Source organism: Bombus fervidus, chromosome 4, assembly GCF_041682495.2.
Source record: "Bombus fervidus isolate BK054 chromosome 4, iyBomFerv1, whole genome shotgun sequence".
Classification (NCBI taxonomy): domain Eukaryota; kingdom Metazoa; phylum Arthropoda; class Insecta; order Hymenoptera; family Apidae; genus Bombus; species Bombus fervidus.
In genome coordinates this window covers 9256139-9281642 of record NC_091520.1, presented here as the reverse complement: position 1 = coordinate 9281642, position 25504 = coordinate 9256139, and the positions used below count along the sequence as shown (strand labels likewise).

Genomic DNA, 25504 nt, shown 5'->3' with positions numbered 1-25504 from the left:
TTGAACTTCATAAACGTACTCGAGTGTTCTTTTAAAAAAAATCTATAATTATTTAATCTAATATAACTTAGGCACGAAAACAAAGAGAGAAAAGAAATTATGAAAAAGAAATATTGAGTTCTCTGATTTCGTGTGAGTTAATCGATAAGAAAGAAAGAAAAAACTTATATATACTCGAGATAATTTAGTATTAGACATAGAAGTCGATGATCTAGCATTTGCGGAAAATTGGCGGGGAAAAGCAACGCGTACCTAGCCGTGTTCATATTTGACAACTGCTCCACAGTCTGGGCACCATCTCCTAGACTTTTAATTATAGCTTTCCCAGGCTGGTCGTTACCAACGACGGATATTAACCGTGTAGCGTTCAGACCAAGGTTGATCAAGGCGTTGGCGATATTTCGTCCGACCCCGCCACAATTTTCTCGGCTTCTACCGGCATGCGTTCTACCATCGTCCTGAAAGAATACGTCGATTATTGATCCGGAATATGGAAAAGATGCGCCGCCTCTAATCGCGCGTCGAATACTACGGGGCTCGATTGATCGATCGTCTTTGAATTCTACGTGATAGCGGTAAGCGATCAGAAATTAAACTTCTTTTCTGTTATTTTTCTTTCATTTCTTTTAAAAATTAATTCTTCCAATGGAAACAGACTAAAAGTCTTTTTTTACAAAATAATATATACGTATAAAAAATAGTATTTAATTACGGGAAAAAACAGAAACGGTAGAAAAAAATTATTGAAAATGGGTACGCAATTGAGTTGTAAACGAATTATCTTCAAGAATGCATAACTATAACAATAACAAATATCTTGTTTCGTGTATTATTCTTTTGATATGCTGTAATGTAACTTTCGGTTATTTTACAGTATGATTAGGCTTTATAAAGTCGTTGTCGATCGTGACTAAATCCATAACACGTGTCGTCTCGAGGACATCATGTTCGATGGATTAATTTTCCCCAGTTCAATGCCAAGAATAAATAAAGAAAGCGAGAAAAGCGGAAAATTTTTCAAGGAGATCACTAGCTCGCACCTGTACGCGTACGTTTCCTTCTTCGTCACAACGATTCAATTACGAGACGAGCATTCTGTCCGGAGGTACTTGCAATGTCATCGAGCAAAAAGCTGCTACTCGGGATTGATGCAGCAACCTCTGCATAAAACACAATCTCCTCTTTTACTTTACTTTATTTCATTTGTATTTTATTTTCTGAATTTCCCCTTCCTTTTTCATGGAGTAATTTTTTTTACTCTTCTGATTATTACCTGTGTACTCGTTTGCATCACTTACGTGTTTCTTTTTCCTTTTCTAACGTTCTCTCATTTACGATTCCAGCTGGCTCTCTTAATCATCTCCGTTCGCTTCGCTTATCTTGTTCGCGCACCCTCCGCATCGGCGTACTTTCCTCTTATTTTTCCTCTTATCGTACGATTTACCTTTCTCGCTCTACTCTTCATAAAATTATCCTTGCCAGCTCTCGTAGCTTTTCACGGGCAGCCTCCTCTTTCCTCTCGTGAATTTTTTTATCTCCTTTTCGCTGTACTTTTTTCGTTGTCGTTTTTCCATCTCGTATAACTTTCTCTTTCCAAACTCTCTCCCACGTACAATACCCCTCTCTTTCTCTACGAGCTTTCTCCCCTCCTTCTGACAACATTCTCCCCTTGTTCCTCTTCTTTCTCTATTCTATTCTATCCGAAGCTTTTATCCCCTCCATTTTACTTTTAAATTCTACAAATTGTCTTCTCTCTTTTCAAACAACATGTCCTCTCCCTCCATTGCTTTTACCCTTGTATCGTATTCTCCGTATCTTTAGAGATATTCCAATTATTTTTTTCTTTCTTGTACCTACGACTCGTGGCCTTTGTTCAATTCCTTTCCATTTCCCACTTTACCGCCCTTCTTTCATCAAAGTTTCTCCACTCGTTTCATTTCTCTCACGTTCGTACTCTTCCTATTTTCCGACCAGTCTCTGGCGAATCTACTTACAACATTAACCTTCTCGTCCCGTCTATTCCCACAGATTTCCAATCTCCTGCCTCCCTCATCCTCGTCGTCTTTCTTACCGCCCACTTCTCTATCCTCGCACTTCCTCCCTTCCATCGCTATTCTGTCTCTTTCTTATCCAAATACCCTTCACCCCACAGAACACGTGCCACCGCAGATTTTCCACCACCGCTGTCTCTCTCAAAGCCACGTTTCCCCCTCTTACGATCCATTCCTACCAATCCTCGTCCACCCCCAACGAGGTGCTTTCTCCCCTCCAGCGCCAGCCTTTCTCTCGCACACGATCCACCTCGGTGGCCGCCACCGCCGCCTCTCGCGGAGTTTCTCTCTCGTTTCATCCCCCTCGTGTGCAGCCGAACCGATCGTCGATCTCTGTCTCGTCGGTGGTCGCGCTGTCTGTCGCCGACACCGTGCAGCGCGGAGTCAGTCCGGTTGCCTACCTCGGGCGCTGTTGACAGCCACCCCCCGTGTGCGAGGAACTCTTCCCGATGCCAGCCGCGTTACCATCGTCTCTTCCACGATAGTGGCGAGACCCCGTGACAGTGGCCGTCTTCCTCCCGCGAGAAACTGCCTGCACGAACTTACGTGGTGTCGTTGTGTGCCGCTAAATCTAATCTTCTATCGTTTTTACAGTGTAGGGACGTACAGTGCGAGAAACGTAAAACCAAGTAGTGATTCGTTAGGAAACTCGTATAATACATGTTAGGTTCAAGTGTTCATTTGTTTCGGCATACGAAACGACTGTTGGCCCAATAGTTGATCAGTCGGTAGTTAGTACGAAATCAAAGGTAACGCTGGTAGCAGTGCTAGGAACGTCAATAGGCAGTGAACAGAGAAAATGACGAAGCGGACGACGAATCGTGTGAGATCATGGTGGTGAATGGTAGCGGTAGCAGCAGCAGCAGCAGCAGCAGCAGCAGAAGCAGAGGCAAACGGCGGAAGCCAGCGCTTCTGGCATGAACGACGAGGACAACAGTCTCGACGAGGCTCGCGGTTGCGGCGATGCTTATAGACGTGACGTGACCAGCACGTTCGTGCCCATCTCGCCGAACCAACACTTGCCCAAACTGTCTGATCTCGCTCGTGATACTTGTGATCCTTATGATGATGTGCGTGTTCGATTGACGATTGATGGTGTACCGTGACAACCTAATAACGAGCGTTTAAAGGTCAGTAACGACCATCCGTTCGACTTCTCGAAAGGTCCCCCTCTGTCTGTTTGTCTCTCTCTCTCTCTCCTTTGTCTCTCGCCGTTTTATCCCGGTTCGCTCTTGTAGTTTGTTAGTTTTTCTCAGTTTTTTGGCATCAGTGTGGAGTCACGTGTGTGCGGGGCGGAAAGGCAATAATAACATCGTTGAAATATCTGCCCTGCGTCCCGGTCGAGAATCTCCAAGTTTAGTGCATCCGTAGTTTATGGTGTTTCAATTTCCGCGATAGTATAATAAAGATAGTATGAATGTATATAATGGTCGAACAACAAGGTGCAGGTCCTTTACTGAAATATTCGTTTATTAGGATATAACTAGGAGCGAACTAAGTCGCGGAGAGGGTGCGAGTGTACGGAGAAAAGGTTGAAACGATCGAGGCGGGGCCGTGATAGCGAAATTGGCGTCGAATAAATCCGTGTTTTGTCGTTGAACGGCAACAAGGAGAAGAAGAGCGTCTCGTAGAAAAGCGATGATAAATTTCTTCGGGAAGGTCGGGAGGAGGATTGCATAACGTCAATCCCCTCCTCTCCCCCTCGTCCTCGAGCCACTCGAGTTTCCCTTCTCGACTCACTGTTTCACGGTTTTCCCTCCTTGGTATAGCTGAGTTCTCCTTCAAATGGTAACAAACATTCGCGCCGATAGCTAATTAAAAGCTTTTTCACACAGATCCGCTCCTCTTCCTGGCCACCCTCTCTCCCTTCCTCATTCTTTATTCTCCCCTTTCTCTTTTTCCTCCCCCGTTTCCACAACATTCGTTGTGTAACGAAGGAATTTTAATTAAAAAAGACACCGACACCTATTCTCGGTAGAGGCATCCACGATGTCGTTTAATTCACTGGACAAGGTCAGGTGTCTCCCTTTACTCTCTATCTCGAGAGAGGATTTCTACCTCTTTTTCTCTTAACGCGACACTGGAGACGAAAAAAAGGAGATCACCCTGTGGGGATCGATTGTTGTCGCCTTTTTCACCGATACTCGTACAAACTTAAACGTATACAGGCTGAACATTGACCCAGGACATTGACTGGGAATCTTATCCTTTCAAACCTTTGACATTGTCTTTTGATAACAGTCGTTGCATTTGCCGATATTTGATATTTATTCGACGATTTTTGTATCGGAGAAGAATTAATAATAAAAGTTTGCTCATTTCTCCTCGTGGTTGACTTTTCCTCTAACTGGCTCGTGTATTCGAGCAAGCGCGCGGAGGGCTTAAACGATCGATGGGCCCTTAACTTTCTTCCGTGTTTCATTACAATGCACCACTCTCTGCTTCACCCCTTATGTATAACATCGATGCACGAAAGAACGTGTTTTCGAGAGCACGGATAGTCAACACGACGCTCTTTGCGACGTGGCCCCTCTTTTCCCTTCTTACATCCTTCTACCTTCTTCTACCCTTCGCCGTCGTGAAATCTTAGCGAATTTATCGACGACGAGATTTCTCTTGTCTCGTCCCAGTCCCCTCATCTCTGTTTACCCTCTTTCTTTTCTTAGATCCGCGCACAACGTGCACTTAGCTACCCACACGTAAGTACATACATGTACGTACACCTGGACATGTGTGCATTCTGAAGCACGGAAGCATGTATCGTCTCTACTTCTCTCTATGTGTTTATCCGTACATGTAGCTACATATATTCCGACACGAGCTCGAGAGAACTCTTGTGCAGTGATTCCCAACCATACGTGGCTACGTGACTACCTCGTCGAGTTGTGCCAGGAATTCGAACCCGTTAATTCAACTATTCTGACATTCTGTCGTGTTTCCCTTTTCCACACATCCCTCTAATCTTCGACTTCGTAATAGTATGATATCCGGCAATCGCTGTGAACCTTAGCTGAACAACACGATCTTCGGTCACTGGCAAGCTCTGCTTTGAAAACGCTTTAAATAGGTTCGACCATTTTGAGTTTACATACTTTGTCAGCGTTTGTTCAAAATGACAACTTCACCAACCATAATGCAAACTCATAGAACTTGGATAAATTAAAATCTTCCATACGGCTCTTGAATCATTTGAACATCTCAACGGCTCAACATTTTGAATGAAAATCATCGAAGCGTTGGGACACCTTGTAGAAAATCTGCAAGGCAAGCGAGAGGCAGAAGGTCTAAATAAGGAGCTAAACAAGTCGAAGTAAGGTGTGAAGCGCCTTACGCTATATACTCCAAGCATATTTCTCTTTTAGCGACCGTGTGGAAGTTTGTAAACTCAGATTTGCCATTTTATCTTCCAGCAATACATTAACCAGCTTTACTCGATGTCTCTTATGAGAACAAAGCCATTAAAACCGATTAACACTTGCACCACGTACAATGTACGCGATAATGAACATACATTCGCGAGAATCAACCGTCACTTTTGGTTTTCATTCACTCACTTGTCCGACTTGCATTCGTCTTCGCAGAATAAACATAGTTCAAAGTAAAGTTCTCATTAACGGAATAGACACCTTGCGCGTATTTGTCATATTTACTGAGCTTGTGAGTCGTGAAACGAGGGAACGATGAATACTTGAGAAGAACGCCGTCGGAAAGAAGCTATAAACTTTAGAGGCCAACCAAGGGTTGATTATCCAGCAACATCGTGAATATACGTGGAACATTTAGCTGGATTCTGTCGGTTTTAAATGTCATCCTTTAATATGTTATCGCCGGCGTTATATAAACATCCCGCTAATATGAATTCGTTTCACGATGATGATTGAGCCACGACATTTCGTCCCACGGTCGAATTTCTCGTCTATTTTGCGCGCTGCTTGCTTCATAGGGACACGGCCCCCTCGCTTCGACGTACCTTTCCTCCCTCTTCTTGCGTGAGCGACCCTCGTTTCCTCTAATTTGAACCAGATGAAAACGAACTCGCTTGACGTAAGTCGTCTAATAAGAAACGCGAACCTCCATGCTGCTGCTGATATGACTTCTGTTAAAAATAACCGATGCCTGGTAGCTACGTCTCCGATATATCTGACAGTAGCATCCCTCTCGTGGATTTGAAAAATTCCAGCTTCTGCATTATATTTCTTTAGTGTATAGTGGGTCTAGTTATCAGACATTGAAGAAGAGAGCCTGTATGGGCGATAAAAAATTGGTACGTATTCTGGTTAGATATCATTTTCATGATTTTTTTCAAAAAATATTCTTTCTCGTGTAATATAAGATGAATTAATTTGGTATTATCTTGGGTCTAATTTTTTTTCTTCGAAGGTCATGTACAATATATAATTCTAATGGAAATCTATCAATCTATTTCTATCAAATATCGTTATCATTTGTATCATTGTTATAAGTTATCTAATATTGAAGAAGAATCTGTGATAAAAGATTGGCATTTTGGATCGAGATTCTCATAATTTTGTCTAGAAATATCCTCGCATAATATACGGTAAATCGAATGATTGATCCTATATGGTGCTCTTACGAATGTAATTTTTTGTTTCTACTTTTCTCTGTTTAGATTCTAGCGATTCAGATCGAAGAAAAATCTGCGTGGGTGATAAAAGGTTTGATAATCTGGATAGAAGTCCTCGTGATTTTATCTAAAACTATATTGTACGCATAGTAAATAAAGTGAATTGATTCTAGTTCTATCTGATACCACCTTCAATGCAAATTTTTATTTTCTCTTTCCTCCACAGACAGACTTCGATATATAACTCCAATGGGAGTCTAGATTCTAGTGGCGCCTGGTGTATGTGAAAAACACATTTCGTTTGGGATTTTTATCGTTGATATTTTTCGTATTAGCGTATTTGCTTGAACTCTTTGTGCTTTGTTTCCGTATCGTTCATTTCACAGTCTCTCATCTTTTTCTTGTCCAGCGAGGGAACACAGCGTACCACGGCTGGTCGGCTAAGAGAAATCGATAATAGAATTGCCTATTGCACGCTAGAACTGTCAGAAAGAAATACAATTTAGCGAGCCACACGCTACTGACCTGTTCGTGACGTTTCACCGCGTACGATGTTGCTTCAACGCGATCTATCACGATGAAGGCTAATAATTACTACCTGCTGTATCTGTGTAACGCTCTCTGTGTATCAGATAATACGCGGTTGTGCGTGTTAATTGCGAAATCGAGCGAGAACCCCTTTCGAAATGCTTCTGTTCGAAAGACACGAGCAATTTCGATAGAATCGCCACAATTTGATATTTTTGCAGAAGTTTGTTACGAAATTCAGCCGTCTCTTCTTTTCGAATCAATATCTTTCGTTTTTCCTTCGATCTCTTTGTAATGTTTACTTTGTTACGACGAAGGTGTAATGATTTCTTCTTGATGAATGCCAGAAAATTTCAAACACGTTCAATATCTTCGTAAATTTTCATTTCTTTGAACGTTCAGAGTGACTAGTTACATATTCCGCAAAATGCGTGCAGCCTGGTAGCCTAATTCCGCTAGCCAGATGTCTGGACAATCTTAGGATTAATTCCTTCATTTCGTGCCTCTAATATCCAAGCCAGCTTTATATTAGTGAAGTTTATTGCCTGTCCTTTGCTCCGACTTTATTGATGCGCATTTCGTTCGCCGTAGAGCCGATATTTTTATCAATTTTCGATGTTCACTCGTGACAGAGAAATAGAGAAAGCCAACGGAACCATGCCGTCTCGGTGTCCGATATTCCGGCAAGATAAATTGTGCCCTATCAGGAACTTTATTGCTTTACATCGTTGACACGAATCTGTGACGCGTATTGTTTGCCACACCGAAACGAAAGGCTGGAACCGTTTTGCCGCCGCTTGATCGGTTTCTGTTTCCATCGTTTACCTAGAATGGTACCCTGCTAACGAGCTCCATCAATTTTGACTACAAAGAGGTACCTCGCCTGTTTTCGCTTGCACGTCTTCTCAAGGAAACTTCGATAATGCGTTTTAACGCATAATTCTTCTTCCATAACTTCGATAATTTAATGCATTTACAAAGAGAGGACGTGATTCTTGATACTCTACAATTTACTACGGATCATTAAGAGCATCGAATATCGCAACGTCGCTACTTTACATATCTGTTTACTAACATGTATTGCATAATAAAAATAGAATAATAAAGAATATTAATAATTAATATAGGTGGCAATGAATAGAAAGACTTCGAACATATCGGAATTTCCTAGGCGAAACGAAATAGAGGTCGTGCAGTTTAAAAAATGATACGATGGAGGTAATAATCCACTACCCCAGTCGAACGGTAACGATAGAACGTATTAGTCAGATAATTGGCCAAACAGCCACTCGGGATATTGTAATCCGTAATTAAACGGGTTCTAATCAATCTACTAACAGAGACGACAAACCCCTAACCCAGTAAACACAGGCTGCTCGCTGTAAACTATCGAACTGTGCAAGCATGTCCGAGGCGTATGTACACGTCATAAATCATTGAAAGGTTATTCTTACAGCGATCAGTCTTTCGTCATTACCATCGTCACCATTGTCACCATGAGTTTTTTTAATTTCTCCCGATATAGGGATTGTCAGCAACGTTGTAATCGTGGAAAAGAATCATCGGAAGAAAAAGAGAAAGAAGACGAAGAAAAAAGTGGACGCAGGAAGCGCAAGAAGCAGAAAGGAAGGAACAAGGTACAGGTATAGACCGGTTGGCCGAGAAGCCGCAAGAAACAGACGACTACTGTCGGAACGTATAATGTGGCTTGCGTGACACCAGCCGTTTCTCACTGCACATTTCTCGTCCACATCTACGGAGGAGGCTCTCCAGGTCTCGATAAACACACACGCTCCCACTTCCATTCTCTACCCGGACGGTATAATCCTTAACGACGAGGACACGCGTACCAGGGAGGCACGATAGTATGACGGTGATGCTGCTGCAACGTTCAGTCACCCTGCAGTCGACGCACAGCCAAAAGATAGCGAACAAGGACTGCAGCGCGAAGCCGCCTTTCTTATTCCTGCTCGACGACAGCCAGGAGCATCGACACTCCACGGACACCACTACGACGACCGCAACTAACAACAACAACATCAACAACAATAACAACAACAATAACAACAACAATAATAACAACGAAGTATTTAAAGGAGGTAACAGAAGAGACAGTAGTCGTTCGTACGTCGCCGACGAGGCGGCGGCGTCGGTGACGTCCCAAAGACGCGCCGATTGTGGCCAGGACGTCGCGATGCGATATTACCGGCTCTGGATCTACACCTGTAACTTGGTGCTGCTCGGTAGCGCGCTCGGCTTCGCCGCCGCGGTCTCACGAACACTTTTATTCACCGGCGATCCACGCCGGTACATGGTGCCAGGGGTACCCCGTGCATTCGACCCGACAGCCCTTTACGCTTACTTAGCATTAGCCACGCAATTGGGCCTGGTGCAATTGTTGGGTTGTATAGCAGCGAGGAGATTGAGCGCGAGACTTTTGAACGCCTACTGGGTGCTGCTACTGGCGCTTCTATTTGGTGACGCCGTCATCGGGGTCGCTTGGGTCTTCCGGTTTGAGAGGATGCGCGTCGAGCTCAGGCCCACTCTCAAACAACGATTACAGGTGAGTATCTTTTTTTCTATTCCATTCGATTTTCCTTCGCTTGTTTTTCGAACTTTTTTGATAGATAGAATTTTTACAGAACGATACGTAAGCGGGATGATCAAGCTCGATACCTGGAAAAAGCATCAGAGATGATAGAAGAATTTTTTATAGTTGTGAGTGAAGTTCCTTTTTTTTTTTTTTTTATAAATCATTAATCGCTTCGTATCATTCTGTACCGATCTAATCTCTTGCATTATGATTTTTTTATTAGCAATTAAACTTTCTTACAAATATGATTTATTTTTGTATCGAAATATCAAAAGGCAAAGTGATAAATCAACGTTAAAATATCTTAGTCTAGAAAACTCAATTGGCAGAGTCCTGAGTCTTGGACTCTAATCATGACCCAGCAATTCAATCATCCGACTTTCCCTTTTCTTACTTTCGCTCGCCTTTAATCTCACGTATTATGATCTTGACAATTTTCGATATAGCTAGTAATTACGAGCGAACTTTGATTCGATACGACTTTGCCTGTCGAGCCTTATACAAGCGAACTTCACCTTAGGCGTCTCAAGGTAGCCTGGTGGTTAGTGGAAAAAGTTAGACGTCAAGAGTTAGAAGGTCTTACCATCGCGGAAACTTTATGTCTGTGGTACGGGATAAGGCTGCAAATCAGATTCCAAGCTCCGACAACGAGGACTCTCTCCTCTTTTCTATTAGATGAAATCGTCCCACGGATCGATCGTGAGCACACCTCGAACGAATTTTATCCGGCCATTTCTTCGATCATAATATGCCAGGCATGAAATACACATTGAATCGTGATACGCATCGCTTTATTATGCCGGGAATGTGTTTTCCGTTACCTAGAATTGTTCGAAATTTAGGGACGCGATAAACGATGATATTGAGTAGATACACGCCCTCCTTTCCAAACACTGCACAAGGCTCTAACTTCTGACTGTGTTAAAGAAAGAGCTCGAGAATCTCGATAGAGAAACGTACGACGACTAAATCGTGAAATTTTATGCTCGATGAACGAGAATACCATTATACGCATGTTAAGAGGGGGAAAATTGTCGTTAAGCGAGGAATAAGTGGCTCGTTTTCGCAATAAGAGAATCGGTAATATCGCGATCAAGAGATCTGGGATGGATTTCTTACGAGGAAATAAATCTATTCGAGTCGAGTCGAGCCAACCACTCCATTTTCTTTCTATTCCGACAGAACGAGAAGAAAAAAAAAAAAGAAGAAAAAAAAGGAATAAAACAGAAGGAGAGTATCAAAGAGAAACGTTAGAGATATAAAAGATTATCGAGAAGGTCACAAAAAATTATCGAAGTTCACGATACGTCGCGTGTCTTAGCATTCGTAGTTGTCCCTTGGAATAATTTAAAACGTCTCTGTGCTCGATCAAATTTTCGCTCGGAAAGTTACAGATTTCGCGCCTCCTCCGTCGATTGCTCTCCGACTAAAAAGTCTTTCGAATAGAGCCGGACGGACGACGATAATTTTCGTCCGGGATGCGAAGTGCAGTTGCATTAAGGCGGAGCATAAGCTGCGCAAAAAAGGAGGAGAGGAATCGGTTTCCGGAGGAGCTGGAGAAAGCGGCGAAGAATAGCGGAGGCGTGGCATCCCTTATTACTTCTACATAACATTCAATAAAGTATCGACCGCATGGAAAGAACAGGTTTCCGGTGTCGAAACCGGGACCAGGTCCAAACACTTTTTCAATGTTTGGCAGAAAAATTGTCAGTGAATCATAAATAAGGTGGTGTCTGACTTGGCGAGAATCGAACCGATATTAGAATATTTTCTCATCCCATTCTAGCCTAGGGGAGTTCCTAAAGGCAACTCAATTGAATCATCATATTTGTTACGTACGATATTTCATTCTATCTCCGCTTCTACTTGAAACGTGCCGCGTGTGTCCCATTCGATACGCTATTCCAGGCACTTTTTAATCAATAAACATAAAAAATATACAAGGTCGACCGGTGGCCAAAAAATCGATCTAATCTTTGCAGTAAGAGGAATAGGATATAACGTTAGTCGTTAGACACTGGTGAATTGTGGTCGTACTATAGTAGGCTCGAGCAAACGTTAAGTTGATTTAAATTCACAGTCGGTCATAAATATCTACATACATCCATAAATTTGATTTATGGGAAGAAAATAAAAACGCACTTTCTTGTTGAATTTTTTATGATGTCGTATTAATACACGATTAGATTGTATATTATCGGTATCGGTATATTAATTTTAGTATTTTGAGAAGGAATTAAATCACCTGGAGTTAACGCTCTTATCGTAATAGTTCAAATGTGAAGGATGCATGTGGATTTTTGTTACTCACTAAATATATCCACTAGAACATTCCCTTTGTTTTTTTACTACAAAGTTTTTCACGCGTCGTTGTAATGTTTTGCACATCCAGTGCATAGCGTTATTATAATTTGAACATTCGTGGTTGGCTGACCGGCCACGAGGTAAGGTACGGTTTGTAGCATGATACGAACATTATTCATACCATAGCCAACATACAGCCTGCTAACTATTTATAAACTAGCATACATGCATTCACGTATTTCCTAGCAAACTTTACGCTGCGGAACTATGGAATTTCTGCCTCTCTTGACGCTTGACATTAAACCATGTAGGTACATAGATAAAAAAAGAGTCGAAGCAACGACCGATTTTGAACTTTAAGATCAATTAATTCGGTCCTTTTATTCTGAAAAGAATGGAATTGTTCTATTCTATATATATGTCGGAGATAAAAGGACAACGGGACCCCCGTTGGAATCACTCGGAAAAACGAAGGCTGTAGCGATTATGAAATAAAACAAACACAGTTATTCGAAACTTGAGACAATGAGCTTGGGTTCGAGGCGACGATCGGTCGCCGAGCGTAGCCACGGTCACGGGATGAATATTCCATCTAACGGAGATGTGGAATTACATAGCCCGCCGTTAATGAATCAGCCGTACCGATATTTGGCAATAAACGACCTAACGGTCCCGTAGTTAACGACATACGGATGGTCGCCAGAGGGTGACGCAGCCGTGAGGACACCTTATATAGCTTTGCTCGACAGCGAGGGGTGGATTCTCTTGCTTGGAGTCTTACTAGCCAGAGACCTAGTGTGTGAGAAGTACAGAGTAAATCGAGGGACAGGTATCACGAGGAGTAAGTGAAATGCGAGTGAGATCTTGAAGCGGAGTAGATCAGTTATCCCGTGGGCCGTGGATTCGCTATATCGACCCCACGATCATTGTCATTATCGTTCGATTGTTGAGTCCAGTAGTTGATCCTGTATTTGTGACAATAAACGATATCAACGATTGTACAACGACGATGAGCGACCCAGGCGCAGATTCTTTACACGTCCCAAACCAAAGTCCCAACGCCAACCCGACACATATATGTATACATCAAGGACGAACGAAGATTAAATTAACATCTCCGACGAGTTTCGAACTAATAATGACTGAGAAAAGATGTAATCTTGAAATTAATAGGTCCCTTCCTCAGACTTTTACTTTCCGCGAATCACACGACTCGTTTATTTCCAGCGAATTCTTAATCAACGATTGAAAGTTTTAATCGTGGCGACACCGTTTCCGCCTATCGAGCGAGAACAAGCCTGAAACTTTAAATAACTTCGAAGAGCCTAAACAGTCTGAAATTTTTATCAATGCGAAAGCGTTGATATATCGCTGCAGTAGTACTCATGTCTGAAACTTCACGAGGAAGTTCTGTCTGTCCATTTATCCTGAGGTATTGATTTAAACATTTAGATAATACAAATTATTCTCTCTGAAAAAACAAATTTTCAATATTTTTTTTTTTAAATACCCTTTTCATGAAAAAAGGACTAAAAGTTTTAGAAGAAAAATACTTTCTCTACCGCGTTTCACATTAGATACGATATGGATTTTGGAAACATTCGGTGATGAACTAGCTAGCTGTGCTAATTAAGAAACAGTGAACTAGTTTACTGGCGCCTCGTTACTCGTCACGATGAAAAATCAGTGTCACGGGGATTACTAACAATTCCAACTTTTCGCCCGTTTCACCTCGTTTCTCTGCCCGTATCTGCAGTCATTATTCTTAGCCCCGTTCTTATCTAGGTCGATCGCATAATCGACGGAAAATGTGCGTACCCTCGGATAATCGACCTGGATACATGGGATCATCGGTCGCCTTGTCTTATACTTCTCGTCATTTAAAAATTCTCTTTCATACAAAAATTTACCATTGAATTTTCTCCTTTATCTTTCACATTTAATTCTATTGCGCCCTTTGGGTCATTTTCGATCCAATCGTATGTTTCTATCTATTAAAAGTTCTCATAACCTGAGTATTGTGTCACGTTCTTTATGTTTCTTATATTAAAAGATCATGCGTGGTATCATGAACCTCCGATCAATTTCAATCTTCCAAACGAATTTAATAAAAATTTGATAGTGATCTTTAAACGTTCCATCGAACTCCATACTAACTGAGTCTATCTTCTAACACGTAAATATTGGTTTGATATCGAAGCGTTAAAAATATCGATTTAAAAATATCTGCAGCCAGTTGCCTTTCGACGAACGATGCGTAAATTTAGCCCCGTCGAATCGATGATGTTTCGAACGAAGCCGAAAACTTCCTAGTTCTATGACCGTCGTTCATGTACTATATATAGCAGGCCATCGACTGTTCTCCGATCGTAGAAAATGACCACTCTTTGTAGATTCTCGACGCCCACAAACATCTAAAAAATGTATGCCTTTCATATATCTTTAATTTTGAAATTTTACTATCACAGATTCTCCAATTGTATAATTGTGCTTTTATTCTTATAATTTTATTCTTACAGCAATTATCCTGAACGTTTAATTCTACCACGATCTATTCGTCTACCAAAAAATTTCTAACAGCTACGTTTCGGATTGACGTGAATTCTATCTTTTTTTTTTCATCGCAGATGGAGTACGGCAAGGATCTACGATTTAGCGAGCAATGGGACCGTTTGCAGAAGGAGTTCTCCTGCTGCGGAGTGACCGGTCCTAGAGACTTCGGTGGTAAATGGCCACAGACCTGTTGCGTACCCACTGGCAACGTCAGTGACACTTGTCAACAACCGTACGCGAGAGGTTGCGAGGAATCGTTGATGAGATGGCTACGAAAAACCGCGGACTTGCTGTTCGTATTGGGCTTCTGCGTGATAGCGTTTGCGAAATTATGTTTCCTGGGGATACTGCGTTACGAGATAAGGGAAATGATACAAAAGATACGGTTGCTCCGAGAACCACCGCCGCCGGCGACTACCCTAGCGCAACCACCGTTCTCGCAAGTGATACCGGAAGCCACTAACAACGGAAGCATCGTTCGACGCACGACTCTGCCTAACGCTGTCACTCCTTCCGGTAAATTTTATGAAATATTGCTGGTATAACATATTAATTTTACGAATATATAGAACATGCTTCTTTCGGTATAGTCTCGATCAGATTAGCCAAGTTATTTAAATTCCGATTGGCGACTCGATATCGAGTGACCTGATCAACGAGAATGTAGAAACTTGAAAGAATATTTTAGGTCAAATAATGTTTTGTAAAGTATAAAGTATTATTTAGTACAAATTTTATAATACAGTCGATGGTAGCTCTGGCGTTAAAGAAGGGAGAAGGTTGAAAGGAGGGTTGAATAAAATTAGGTGCAATGACGGTGAAATATTAATTTTGACCATTGTGTAACAAAGGGATCAGAGGGCTTTAAATCTCTCAATGATTTGAGGGCTCAAAAGGCAACCATTAAAAACTTATGATAGGGGTGGAGTGTTTATGTGTAGGTTCGACGTAGGGTGTTAGATAAGAGTCGGTAGTATAAATAGCCGTATGGCGCTGACCACTGAAACGCACATTTGACGTCTTTAGAGGATGGTTATCTTCGACCTCGATTTTTACTTCGCTGTAGTCCACGAGGTATTTAGTAAAGATCTCTAAGTTCTATTACCTTCATTATGAGTTTCTGCGATCTAATTTGTGAAAAATCCGTCTACTATATTTTAGAGAATTTCTACACACTAAATTTTTAATCTTTTCAGTAATGAAATCACGAATTAAAATCGAAACTATAAGTCACGAGTCTGAAGAATCGTGTAAGATCTAATGATATACCATCTATGTGAACTACAGTCTTTATTCTGCTAAGTAAATAAAAGACGGATAAAAAAGCACAATTCAAGTAAACGTGAGAACGATTATTCGTCAGATGTCTCCAGGAGTTCTCTCGGGAAATTCCTTAACTTTCGTCCAGACACGTTTTTCCATTCATGGAAATTCTTTTAGAACTTAGCCATTACCGCAATTTCCAGTGTCTTCGACGGAACAAATGTTTCAACATTCGTCGACCGTGTAGATCGTTTTTAACATTCATTAAGGTCGTTCATAATTCCTTCCTTCTTTTTTCTTTCCCTTTTGTTTCTTACACCGACATCTCGCAGTTGGCTGGCTTCGCAGCCAATAGCAGTTACACAGTTTAAACGACGCAGGGACGTGCCGAAAGGATCGGGTTAACAGCGAGAAAACCTAACAAGAGGTAATTGGATGAGCATGAAATTAACGAAAGATCAACGCTTTATAAATGCTACGTCGGGTAGAATGGAGAATCTGTAACGGGAACGACGACGAGGACAAAGTGTTTTTCAGAATCTTTTCACGAACGTTCGATCTGCCGCTTATTATCTCTCTCGTATCTTCCGCGAACTGAAACTAAAAATGAAGCTGTTGAATGAAGTGAAACGAAAGCTCCGATAGTTGTTGGCGAGGAAACGAACAATACCGCGAAGTTGACCGGAACCGTAGACCGTTAACGAGATTCGCGGAAGATAAAAGTAGCGCAGAGCGTGCACGAGCTCATTGGAAAATCTAGATTGCGTCGATTGTTCCTTCGACATGCGATTCCTACGATGAGCAAATATGTTTACTGGTTGCACGGGATCCACAAAGAGAGTTTATTATCGTCGCGATTGAAACACGCGAGTTTTGATCATGGTATAGTAATGGATCCTCCGAAGATTTATAATCTAGATACAATACCGGTGAGAAATATTCAGTCACATGTTTATCTTCCATAGAATACAATTTTAGATTAACGAAAATATTACAGCGCGGTGAGATTGGTTTTTAAAAGCTAATATGCAACGACAAAATTAGAATTGTCGTTTAAGAAGACTGTTTATCTAAATCGATTAGTTTCCAAGCTATAGAGCACGTAAAAATCATTGAATCGTGAATTTTATTATAATATACAACTACGAAGCTTCTTTAATAGATAATATATAGTCTGATAATTTCATAAAAAGATAATACTAAATATGTACTGTTTCTAGTTATTAGTCCGCAATCAACCTGTTCACTTTAATCACATTCCTGTATTGTCGTTAAAAATCAACCAAAATATCCAAACACTCAACAGCGTGCAGTAGAGAAATGTTCGTTCGTCTAATTATTACCAGCTGGAAATTTCGAGCAAATTCGAGGTAACTGAGTAATACCCAACTCGTTAAGCATTTAGATGAGGCGAGGGGGTGAAAAAGTTCTTCCAAAAAATAATTGGCATGAAACGACAAAGGGGTTAACGACATGAAAGAACCGCGCGCATTAAACCGGTCATAGAACGAAAGTGGGAACACGTCGGGTCGTTTCACAGGCAAATGCATAATTCTACGTTGAAGCTAGCGATCTTGGTCGAGGCTAGTCATTTAACTAATACACCCTGCACGTATTATGTTGAGCTCTGCATCGTCTGGGATCAGAGTAGAAGAACTAGGACATTGCGTGCTCCAGTATAATAAGTATTTAGCACCCTGTTCGTACTGTCTCGTAATTACAGGAACGATAGAGCGGATTTTAACTTGTAAGCTAGACTCGTGGTGTAGTTTCAATCAAAGGTCATATCGTCGAAAGATAAGAAGAACCGTTCGTATCGTTGATCACCGCGTGGAAAGTGATTCTGTTCAAAAGTCCGGCATTGTCGTCACATTTTTTATCATCCTAGACGATCTATATGACTCGTTTAAATTATAAGGATAATGATTGTAATATCGATTTTATACCAGGCATGAATTTTTCTACGGATGCTACTATATCGATATCGTACATCGTGAAAGCTTCGACCAAGTCTCGGTTTCGTAATCGGAAGCCTCCGGCAGTGTCTTCGAGGTCTCCCGATCGTTGATGGTTGTTGAAAAGACAGGATGAAGAATGTTTCTTTCAGATCTTGTCAGCTGTCCTCCTTTCCAGAATTGATCATTCGTTTGCCCTTTCTCTGAGAGAAACATCCTTTATACGGAATAAAAAGGGAATCTTGACAATGATTTCCTCGACGATGGAAAAGAGAAACGTTTCTTCCATCGTTTATCGGTCTCAGTAGAGGAATTAAATTCTCGATATAGCTTCCAAATTGAAAGAGTAATTATTGTCGCGAGTTTTTTGATAAATGAAACTCCTTCGTTTCACTTTCCGCTAGATAATTTCTGTAATACCTTGTGGGAATTTTTCCAGACCCTTGAAACGGATGGGCAGAATCAGTAACGCGTGCTACGCTGCATCCACGAAACACGTGCCGCTAAAAATAATTTTATACGCCTGCTCCGTAATTGGTATTCGATCAATTTTTAAAGAGCAGCCAAGAATAAGAGAATTGATCTCGGAGCGATGTATCAGCGTACGAAATCTTCAAATGGAAGTCTAAACGAAACCGTTTTCTTTCGATTTTCTGTTCATAGAGGCTAGACACAAAAGGATATCCTACTTCTATCCGCGTGAAACATTCGGCCTATGTGTTTGCACGGAAATCAAAGGGAATGGGGTGACATTTGCATCACCCTAAACGACCATGAAAATACCTATCTTATTTCCCTTCCGTCACAGAAAAAAGAAGGGAAAAGGCCAATACGTAGTTCGGAAAACGGTATCTCCCCTTAACATCGAATTTGAATCCTTCTTGACTGATCGAGAATATATCAGCGGGTGGTTCTTCGACTACCTCCCTCCTTATCTGCAATTGTATTAATCCCAAAGGTTGTAGAAGTCCTGGAAAACTCGAGTGCCATTATCGAGCCAGCAATCTAGTAGCATTATCTGTACGAATGCGTGCGATCGACGCATCGCAAACGTATAAACTCGATCTAGCTAACTGCCAGTGAGGGACACTGTAATAAAAGACTGATTGCACGCGATGTACATCAATAACTACCACAACATTAAAACCAGTACGGACGTTACCAGTAGTAATAGAATGTAAAGGTTGAAGGTTCTCGCAATCTTTTTGCTACGACTGTATACATAGTTGTCGCGTGGAACACGCTCTATTGACAATTGCAGCGCAATCGGTATTCGGAATAGTTAACGAGACAGAGTAGTCGAGCGAGAAAACATCCTATCGTTTAGCGACTAATTTGAGTGTAAGACACGGAGAATAATGTGAACTCTATGCAAACAGTTAAATAATTATGCAGAATGATTATAACTCAGAAATATTAAGTAGTCATTATGACGCCAATTCGCTGGAAAAGCAGTATAAATAATAATGTAGGAATAACGAAGGAAACAAAGTACAAACATTTCCATGAAACTATTTTATCCTTAAATTAATAAAAACCTATAATAAAAACTTTAGTTGGCACCTATTGATATCCGGAGCAAAGAAAATATCCTTAAAAATGATAATTTAAAATTATTAAAAATAAAAGAAAACATCCTAATACAAGAAATTTATTTTACCCAAAAATGATAAGAAAATGAATTTTAGGAAATGCATCGTTGCTGATCCAAACGGACGAGTGCAATACAGGGAAGCACCCCTTATTGGCGAACAATCTGCAGGACGGTGGCGCAGACAGCGACACGAACAGTCATTGCGCGCTGATTTTGGAGGAAACGACGCCCACCTCGGCGAACCATAATTGCGGCAATCGAGAGAAAAGTAATGGTAACAACAACTATGAGATGCGAGAATTCAACAGGAGATTGTGGCTGTCGAACGGCGGCAGCCCGGGCACGGGTATAACAGCCGGTGGTCAAAGCAGGCGCACCTGACTATGGAAGTGGTGGCGAAACACGTCGAACCGTCTACTCTACAGGAGCAATCGGTCCGCCGAGATCACCGTGTATAAGTAAGCTAATCCGTATATGTCTGACTCTCTATATGCGTGAATTATCCTGTCAATAACACAGCATGACAGGATTATCTTTTTCTATTTCAAAAAATGTAAAAAGAGAGAGATGATAAAATACGAATCAACCTTCGGGGTCTCGTATTCGTCTAACCACTTAACGGAAGGTACATGGATGTAAAATACATATTTTGTAAGATATTTTGGTACAAGATATCGTGCACGATCTATACAGATCAATGATTAAATTAAAAATAATTTATGCCCGTATATGTTACAGGAATGTGTTGTGAAGTGGTTAAATTCTTTTCATAGAAAATAAGAAGGAGTTCTCTTAGTCAGAAGAATTACGATAATAGTTGCATATAGAACTTAATTGCAACGAGTTCTTTCTGATAAAGAGAAGAGCCGATCTTTCACTTGAAAAGACAATGCACAAATGCCATAGGCACAGCAGATTATAGAGACGTATCGAAGGATATTACGTTGGGAGTATTGATTTTCACGTTAACCTGTCTTCAGCGTTTCTGTTGAATCCGAAGGGAGATCCCTATTCGATCCTTCATTTCCTTTTTGTCTTTCAAATCACGCAGTGTCCGAGCAACGTTCCACTATTCGTTTGTTGATATACCAAAGGAGGTATAAAACGGGTAGTTTTTTCTCGATCGAGTCGGCATAGATCGATTTTATTCCGTCAAATTTTCCATCTTCTCTCGTTGTCGGGAAATTGTCAAATATCAAGGAACGAAAATGATATCGTCGCTGTTATGTCAACATTATGAACGCATAAATTTTCAATTCTTCAGTAAAGACGTAGACCGAATATCTCTTCATTTTTGTTCTTCTGTGCTCTATCTAAATTAAAAGGATAAATACAGTATAATAAATTTAACCACGATGATTATACTCTAAGCTTGATTTATCATTTTACGTTCAATCATGAGTTTCCATAATTTATCGAACCGCACATGCACGATATTGGCTTTAGAGAGACGATGTTGACACTCTGCCCTAATTTCTTCGCTATTAAATGCGTAAATCGCTGTGTATACGCGTGTATCATACGCATACGCGTTTCAGGTCCCATTCTAGATGTTCTCACTCATTTCGTAACGAGACGAATGCCCGTGCGAACACGAGCTTTGATTCCTTTTCAAATCGATAAAATAACGAAACTAGACGAAAGAGATCAGACTGAACCTTTGAGTCGCTGACTAGTCGAGGACTGACATCCCTTAATATTTTTCAACTAACTTTCGCTAAGATCTTTCCTCTTCTATCTACTAGGTAAATTGCAATTGTCAAATTGACCTATAAATCGTCGTACAATAAACGTACAGTAGATGATAAGGGGCGAAAGAATCGTGATCGTGAGTTCCTGACATCAGCAGTTTGCCAGTTTCTTTTCAGGCTGGATAGAGAGTACTGATGTTTTTCTATGAGCGAACTTATTTTCGTATACTGTAAGAGACTGTAGTGCATCATTGATTTTATCAGATAGAAAATAACGTAACGATAGAATTATACGCAGTTAAAAGGACTGCGAGCCATCTGGGTCGCAATTAAGAAGGTACAGCGTATGCAGATACCTTTCTCTTTTTTCTTTACATCCTTCTAGTCGCTTGAATCGAGCATTCGTAACAGATCGATATTATCCGGCAATTTCCACTCTTAATTGACAATCGCCTGAGTTAGGAAGACCGGAAAGAAAATAATTGATCGATAATCGATTTTAATTCACCCTATAAGAGGAAATTCTAATTACAGGGGGAATTCGATTGCATCGAAACTAACGTACCGTTAATTTTGATTCTATTAACGAATCTCTATTTTCGACAAATTGATGAAGCCTTCCATTCAACATCCGTTTCGCGAACTCCTTGATCGAATTAAAGTCAGACATTTTCGTAATCTCGATTGGACTCGAATTTTCAGTATATTTTTAGAAGTCAGGGGGTTAATTGACAGATATCTTGTTACTCTCGCTAGATAGAAACGGTAAATGACCCGTTCCAAATTTTTTTAGAACAAACAAGTTTATTCTGTTAGCGTTAAACGAAATACTCTAACGCGACCGAACATTTATATCCCGCAGATAAATAGATTTCGCGTCTCAGGATTCGAGCATGGTAAAATTAAGCAAGACAGCAATGACAGAATATTAGATGATTATATAAAAAGAATAAAAAGTATATAACGCAAGAGGAAAGCATTTAATTCGAAATTATTGTATAAAAAGAATATAAAGTATATAATGCAAGAGGAAAGCATTTAATTCGAAATTTAAAACGAAGTAAACCGATACCGCGACGAGATTAATAAACACAAACGAAATGACCAAATCAAACTATATACAATACTAAGCGTATGTTCATTTTTTAAAGGATAGGTCAGCAGACCGGAGCTAAGGTTTCTAAAGATTCTACTGACTTCACGAGCACACCAGCCCACAATAAGCGAATAACGTTCAAGGTTCTACGTGTCGCCAGGAAAGTGTATCGTTGAATCGTCTTGTATCAAATTGAACACATTCTAAATCCTTATAGTCGATGATAGAAGTTTATTTTAAAATAATGGAACCGTTTCGACCAAGACCAGACTAGACTAGAGTATAATTTGACTACTTCCCTCGTTTCGTTCCTTCGAAAATCTCGTGGCACGACAGATCGGTTGAATCGTTTAGTCATTATAGGAAATTTTAAAGATACATTTTCCTCGTCGTGACGTCGTATATTGCGATGCGACTCGTAGTGCTGACGAACAGAGTAAATTTCCGTTTGCGTGACGACACAAGACGGCCACATGAAGCGAGAGTCGACACGAACGAATTACAAGGAAGCTCGAACAAGAGGAGACGGAAGAAAAAAAAAAATGGAAGCAAAACTTTACGAAAATGAGAAAAAAGCGAAAAAAAAAGAAGTACGTCGAAGCTGCACAAAAGGGAACATAAAGGCCTGTGTATGCCTTTCGACGTCCTTTCGATTCTCTTTCTACGCGTATTCCTTACATGTCTTTCCGTCCTCGCACGGTCGGTGAACAAAAAGAAACCAAAAAAAAAAAAAAAAGAGAAGAAGAAAAATAATCAATTACTTTTGTAGATTTATTTTTAGCAGTAAATTTTCCTATATGAAACTATCTCTCTTCGAATCGAAACAAACCAAAAAGCGTTTCAGACACGGAGCCGTTGTATACTGATTTTTATCGCGTGAATCATGCTAGTAGTATGTCACAGTGTAAAATGTAACTATCGTTCGCTCTCTATATTCTCCAGCGGTTTAGTCCTTCTTTTAATTAACATCGTATATTACATCGTCATCATGTGTTTAATTAGCGAACGATGGAGATTGCGCTCCGCTTTTCTCTTCACTGCGTTTCTGACCCAAAACCGGCGAAAGTTGTATCAAGTTGTATCAACGCACTCGGTTGCATTTATATACGACGAGAGTACAGTGCATTGCTCGCTATCAAAAGTTTTTTAGTACAACACTATACCGGCGAGATATATATATCAAAGGTTAATCGCTTATCGTCACGCGAACGTTTATTTTTACTTGTTTTTTCGATTTTTCTTATCCCTTTTATCGTGAAATTCTACTAACGAATTGTTTCGATGAGTTAAACGTCAAGGATTATATGGATGCGATAGTTACGGCAGAATATTGTGGGATACTACTGCCAAACTGATTCTCCCTCTGCGAAAATACGATTATATAGAAAAAAAAAGAGAAAAAAATAGGAAATCTGTTTTCTCGACGAGCTACTATTACTTAGTGAAGATATAAGAAAAAGAAAAAAAAAATAAAAAAGGCCGAAAAATTGCATTGGGAAAAAACACATATTATATACACACAGAGAGACATACACACAAAGTCACCGCATAAGAATAACGACTATAAATTCCTAGTTCTTTTTATATAAAACGATACATGCAGCGCGAGTAGTCTGTATTGATTTGTGCAGTAAGTCGTATAAATATAATACGATACTCAAAGTAATTGGCTTCCTAGCTAGGATTAATCGAATCTTAGGGATTATATACGTTTACGAATGCAAAGTAATGGATATACGTATTTAGTAGACTGTATATAGCGATGTAGTCAAATATTAAGAATCGATCGTCTGTTTAAGAAAAAGCCAGAATCAATTGCATACGGTTCAATCATGTATATGTTGAGAAACATCAGTTTTCTTTACTCTTGTTTTGAACAACATGAATGAAAGTTACGAGGCTATCAAGAATCAAGATACAAACTGTACAGTTCATCGTTAGACTTCAGATTTGATCTTTTGTCTTTCTCGTAATCGTATCAGTCTGGACAACAGGGTATTCTTAGCATCGTACGTTATAACGCGTAGATTACTACCAAAGAAACTATTTATTACATGACATGTTTATTAATGCGTATTGCTAATGATGTACATTTTTGAATACATATTTTGTTCCTTTTAGTTCTATCACATATAATTTTGTAGCATTAAAGAGAAAACGAAAAAAACAAAACGCGAAAAGAGAAAAATTGCATTCCAGATAATCGAAGGTTCTTTCTTAATCAGGCCATCGAGTTATCGTTGAATGTATTAAGCTACAATAATAATATGAAAGCTTACACCTCGCAGACATACAGCCTCTGCCACTAAATGTATATAAGGATATACTATATGTAAAACATACGACAAATAGCGTTAATTGATTTTTAAACCGATCATTTAGAAAGGCAACTATGTTACTGCAAGCCGCCCAGAAATGAAAACCTACACGCTATCTTTAATTAGAATAAGCTTTGAAACTTTTGACTAAACGAGAAAATGATGTACTGGTTTTCACGTTTTGATTCGTTCCTTTGATTCGTTCAATCATCAGATCGTGTATTTGTTAAACGAACGAAAGACTCGTATCTCTATGTTTTAGTCAAACATATATTCAGACAACAATGAATAACGATCCCATAATGAAAAAGGCTTTAAAAAGATTCAACATGTGTAGTAATTTGTAACTGATTGATATTTAAATGTAATATGTATATCGAGAAGAATGAAAGAGAGGGAGCTTTGAATAGTGCCTGCTTAAGAAACCTAATTTACTGTATCTGTAAATGGTTAGATATGGTATGTACGTTATTTCGTACACGGTAAACCTAATAGGACTACCGTAGCCAAGTATGGATAAAAGTGTAATTAGAATATAAAATACGTTCGTTATACTTTCATAATCATGCATATTATTATGCATAATGGAAAAAGTTTATCTCGAATTTTTTTTTAAGGAATCCTTATAAATACTTTTTTCAAAAAGACATTGAGAACAACTTAGAAGAATTTAATTCAAATGACTATTCCTTTTTAAAATGTCTTATATCTTAATTTCAATATATTGCATGGACATAGTTTTTTACCTCTGGCTTTAATCATATTTTATGATTTTCATATTATATTATTCTATCAGATCACTCTTCCCTATACTACACTATGAGTTCATATTATTCAATACATATTCTTAAATGTACATAAAACCTATGTGGTCGTAATTGTATGTAAATACTGTTAAACGTTCTATAACTTCTCTGAAATATGAATACAAGGAAAATTGGTTATTTAGTATAATTCTGACTTAAGACTTGAC

General features: G+C 39.9%; 2 protein-coding genes across 5 annotated transcripts in view; one reads left to right on the top strand and one right to left on the bottom strand.

Annotated features, from left to right (window-relative positions):
• The window catches only part of LOC139986677 (uncharacterized), a 36813-nt gene that overhangs the window by 8155 nt on the left and 3154 nt on the right, over nt 1-25504 (bottom strand). For both annotated transcript variants that reach the window (XM_072002182.1, XM_072002183.1), the window contains exon 6: nt 253-458. In XM_072002182.1, coding sequence (XP_071858283.1) covers nt 253-458 — 206 coding nt within the window. The remainder of the gene's footprint in view (nt 1-252; nt 459-25504) is intronic.
• Nucleotides 435-25485, top strand: LOC139986685 (uncharacterized). Of its 3 annotated transcripts, none has more exons than XM_072002195.1 (6): nt 435-575; nt 8690-9727; nt 9796-9882; nt 14689-15130; nt 19521-19884; nt 22269-25485. In XM_072002195.1, exons 2-5 carry the CDS (start codon nt 9032-9034, stop codon nt 19805-19807), a joined length of 1512 nt encoding a protein of 503 aa, XP_071858296.1. In that variant the 5' UTR covers nt 435-575; nt 8690-9031; the 3' UTR covers nt 19808-19884; nt 22269-25485. The 3 variants fall into 3 exon arrangements, with proteins under 3 accessions (XP_071858296.1, XP_071858297.1, XP_071858298.1); XM_072002196.1 differs by lacking the exon at nt 435-575 and adding an exon at nt 2437-3181; XM_072002197.1 differs by lacking the exons at nt 435-575; nt 9796-9882 and adding an exon at nt 2660-3181.

Coding starts and splice junctions, on each gene's coding strand:
- LOC139986685 (XM_072002195.1), top strand. CDS start 9,032: ATGACGGTGATGCTGCTGCAACGTTCAGTCACCCTGCAGTCGACGCAC. Junction 9,728..9,795: donor CTCTCAAACAACGATTACAG/GTGAGTATCTTT, acceptor TTTGATAGATAG/AATTTTTACAGAACGATACG. Junction 15,131..19,520: donor TAACGCTGTCACTCCTTCCG/GTAAATTTTATG, acceptor AATGAATTTTAG/GAAATGCATCGTTGCTGATC.